At 39.7% G+C, this 4,431-nt stretch overlaps 1 protein-coding gene across 1 annotated transcript in view; it reads left to right on the top strand.

Annotated features, from left to right (window-relative positions):
- The window catches only part of UNC13C (unc-13 homolog C), a 692,691-nt gene that overhangs the window by 177,000 nt on the left and 511,260 nt on the right, over nt 1-4,431 (top strand). Inside the window, exon 7 of the mRNA XM_019504241.1 lies at nt 4,210-4,281. Coding sequence (XP_019359786.1) covers nt 4,210-4,281 — 72 coding nt within the window. The remainder of the gene's footprint in view (nt 1-4,209; nt 4,282-4,431) is intronic.

The following is a 4,431-nucleotide window of genomic DNA, read 5'->3' on the forward strand; positions in this document are numbered from 1 at the left end:
CCCTGAACCCCTGAATAAAGTACTTAAAAGTCTTTCTTTCTTCTATTTTAAAAATAGTGTAGTCATGCTGATTTTCTATATCGCTACATAATTCTCTGGTATGGTAGAGATCCGTACTTCCTCTTTTAATGAATTTCCTAAAAGCTTTTCTGTTCCATGAATCATTCCATTTTTAACACTGCTCTGTGTTTTGTATTGTACGGTATTCTATTGTTATTATCAGATGCATCTATTTAGCTGAGCTCTTCACAGCAGGGATGATTTCTTTGCTGTGGTTCTTCTCCACTGCAGTACAGTACATTCTGACAGTGCTATGTAAATAGAAATAATCCTTGTCATAAGTTTACTCGTTGAAATCTCTCTAAACTTGTTCTACTTTGTTAGTTTCCTACAAATCCTCTTGGAATGGGAAAAACTACATCATGTTCTTCAATTATACATCCAAACACGACAAATACTTAACAAAGAATGGTCCATTTTTCTATGTCCTATCAGGATGTGGGATTTCATAGGATGATCTAGACTGTCATCCTAGGCCAATTTTTGAGTAGGGGATGATGGGTAAGCTGCACAATTCCAGGAGTAGGCTGGGAGGCTTTGTGTCTCAAAGCTCCCTTCTGAATTAGAATTCCCTGCTTGTTTCCCTTTTGCTCTAGGGGACTCTTAATTGTATATGTTACATATATATTTACTAGTAGCAAATAACAACAGGCCCCTAAGCCAGTTTAACTCTGTTGGTGCATCATCAGTGGGCAACATTAGAGCTTTCATCAACTCCCTGCTTCCTGTGCTCACAGCTGAAGTGTTCTCCCTTCATTGATGCATTGTCCAACCTCTAATCTAATATGTAAGTAATTTCATAGCTGTAAAGCTAAAAGCAGCACATCATTTTATAGACATATTAGTGGTCACACATGAAACAGTAATTAAACATAAGCAACTAAACAACTGGCCACTCTCAGGACTGAGAAAAAAATCCTGAAGCATCACTGTGAGCAACTGAGGTTGTTGTGTGTCCACTCAGAGTCATAGCCAGTCCTGGCTTCTCATTTTCTTCTCTGATTTGTCAGCCCTGCAATACTCAGATTTGATTCAACAATTTTGAAATGCAAAACCTGGATTTTTATTTTAATCTTCTCTTGTCAAAAACAGTCTTGTGTTGGCTAGCTAGCCAGCACGTATATATGGCATTTGCCATATTTTCAGAAATAAAGGAGAAAGATGGCAACAGACAAGAAAAAGAGCTATTTAATTATTAATATCAGACTGAAGAAATGAATGGCAAATTATTGTCATAAGCGAGGTAAATTGCTTAGAATCTAAAAAGAAAAAAAGGTTATCTAGATCCTATATTAACCATAATAAGGGGTGATTAAATTAAATCAAATATTTCTGTGGCAAGATCTTTTTCTTATACTATAATTAGTTTCATAAGATTAATAATTTTATGTCTCTCTGCAAGTTTAATTATTATCAAGGGAAACTTGTTACAAATTGGATGGCCAGATTGACAGGGAGGGTAAATATTTAAAAAGTTGCAGTGAGCTGTCTTTAATGTATCTAAATGCAAAAATCCATTTAAATGATGTCAAAGTTCAAAATTAAGTAACTGGAAAGAAATGTGAATTGTCATTTCTTTCAAAGCTTAATGGGGCAGGTCCTTAACTGGTGTAAGTAACTGTGGCCTAAAGCAGAGAGCATTGCAACACAATGGTGCTAGTTACAGACACTAGGAATGAAAGAATTTTTGAAGAAAAATATTACTGAAATTCCTGCTAATTTAATTCTGCAAAGCTGAATAATAAATAGAGACCTGATAGACAGCGATGTAATAAGCAGTCTCATTGCAATCAGAACAATAAATGTAGGTGGCAGTAAGACTTATAATTGATCATTCCTATGCACAAAACCATAAGGGCAGCAATGCATGACAAAGCAAGCACTGGTTAGGGAAGAGCAATGATAAAGTGGAAGCATTCAGGCATTCCTGGAATGATTTAGTTCAAGTGAGGAGGAGAGATGTTTCAGCTCAGTTTTAGAGGTAAGAATACTTCCCAGTGATACAGTAACATTATTGCTAGGATTTTGTGTAGTGAAATAAATCCTGTGTATTCCTCTGAGGAACCCAAGTGTGTTTCAGCAACAGAACTGGTGTCCTGGAGTAATATTTGGAGGGGCTTGCATGGAACCTATTGTCATCCAGACCTTGTTTCTCTAGGTGCTTTTCCTTCCTCAACTTTCAACTGTCAGTTTATTCATAAGAACCTATATTTAAGTGACTCAGAAAGTGGCAACAAAAGACACTGGAGTTTCTTGTATAACAAAAATGTATGTTGTTATATCTGCTTTTACATGTACCATTTTGGAAGTGGTGAAGGAAACCAAGATGCAGTAGTCCTCAACTCAATGCCGAATCCAACCCTGTCATGCTAATTCCAAGCAAGTTACCATAAGACAATGGGCTTTGTTACCTGGTAATTCTGTGCAGCTCCCGGAACTCCCAACCCCCGGACTGTCCACACATTAACACCTGCAACTGGTTTTAAGCACTCGTTGTATGGGGCTAAAAGCCACACCACTCCAGGGCAGGATTATCTCTAATCCTTGCTACCCATTTTGTGTCGCGCTAAGGGCCCAGGTACTCCAAGCTACACCTTAGTATATGAACAACCCACTCACCACGCTCCCCAGGTAGTCCACGTTGAGCCCACTAGCCCCTCTTGCCAGCACCCCAGATCCCTGCTCACTGTCCCCGTCCTCCCCCACCCCATCCCCTTACTTGTAGCTCAAGGATTAAACTGCCTGCTGGCTGTTGCCACCTCCACCACTGCTGCTCTCTGAGTCAGAAAAGGAGCAGCCCAGCAAGAGTGGTGCCAGGGCAGGCAGTTTAACCCTTTCCTGGCTGCTCCCCTGGGACAGACAGTGTGGGTAGTCTCAAGTAATTAATGTCCAGGGGGTGGGATGAGGCAGGAGGAAGAGGGAAAACCTGAGGGGAGCTGGTGGAGCCTTGGTGGGCAGGGGAGAAACCTGGAATCGGGTGCAGGGGAAGGGATTCTTACCTTTCAGTCCTTCAGGCTCCTACTGGCCTCCAAACTCAAGCTCCTGCTAACATTGATCCACATTTGTGCAGCTCCAAAGCCTAACACACAACAAGGCCCAATGAAACATGGGCCTTGTTATACATTAAACTGAGCCACACAAATATTGATAAGCTTAGTGATAGCTTGCAGTCACAACTTCAGTTTGAGCAGTACATCCATAGGGAGTGACCACACCTTAATGGAATAGGAGCTAATTTATGAAGATCAAGAGAGAATCCTGCCCCTGAGCAGCACAACTTTGAGCCGCACAACGAGCCACTCAAATGCATTAATGTGCAGACAGTCCAGAGGTCAGGAGCTCCGGGAGCCACCCACAATTAACATGGAACAAGCCTCATAACAACCTTATCCTTCCCTCCACCCCCATCATCCCCCAACCTGGATTTCATACATCTTCAGAACTGCCATATATAACCATTCCTATAGCCTGAGCAGCTAGGCAGAGGGATAAGGGAGCCATGCATACCCCTTTTCTTACTGAACACCAGTAATAGTTCCCTGTACTTCTATCTTTGGTCTTGAGTAAATAATGTCAGTTTCTTTGACAAAGACTTATAATATTTTTTCAATAATAACATTTTCTGCAGGTTTTCTTTTTTAAGGTCAGGGAAATATTTTTCATTCATGCACATTATAGTAATGGTCAGTGGCTTAAAATGATACAGGCTGACAACCTGAATTCTCAGAGCATTTCAAAATGATCTCAAGGTTGCTCCAGGCACATCCTGCTTCAACATTAGGGCAGGATGCTTATCCTTGTACCACATTAATTTGGTTGGCAAAGCAGAAAAATAGTGACAGCCTGTGGGTTAAAAAAAAATCTGAGTCATAAACCCCTGAATAACAGGTTTTATATTAGAAATGGCAGCTCAGCTAGGCATTGCTGATAGAAGCAGTAATGATGATAGAAAGTGTGTTTGCATTATATACTCAAATGTTAAAAGATGTGTGTTGTAAACAGTAAGTAAAAGTTATTTAGCTTTTTTGCTGTTATATTTTTGTTTAAATCCATATAGAATAACATTATCAACATCTTCTTTTCACTGACTTCTGTATTTAGTGTTTCTGCTGTATTTGTTGATAACTATTTTGTATTTACCTTGAACAGACACTTGCTGCACGAAAATCTGGTATATCCATGGCCATGCTTATCCGGACTTCCCTAAACAATGAAGAAATGGTAAGTGTTTTTAGGTGGAGGTTGTGTGAATTTATGTAATAAATAAACTTTGAACACGCTGTTTGAACTGTTACATTTAAGCAAAAGGTAGTAGTGATGATGATCAGATTTCTATTTAGTTTTTATCGGCCCATTTTAGCTATTACATGC

This window comes from Gavialis gangeticus, unplaced genomic scaffold (genome assembly GCF_001723915.1).
Source record: "Gavialis gangeticus isolate Ggan-Ray unplaced genomic scaffold, GavGan_comp1, whole genome shotgun sequence".
NCBI classification, from domain to species: Eukaryota; Metazoa; Chordata; order Crocodylia; family Gavialidae; genus Gavialis; species Gavialis gangeticus.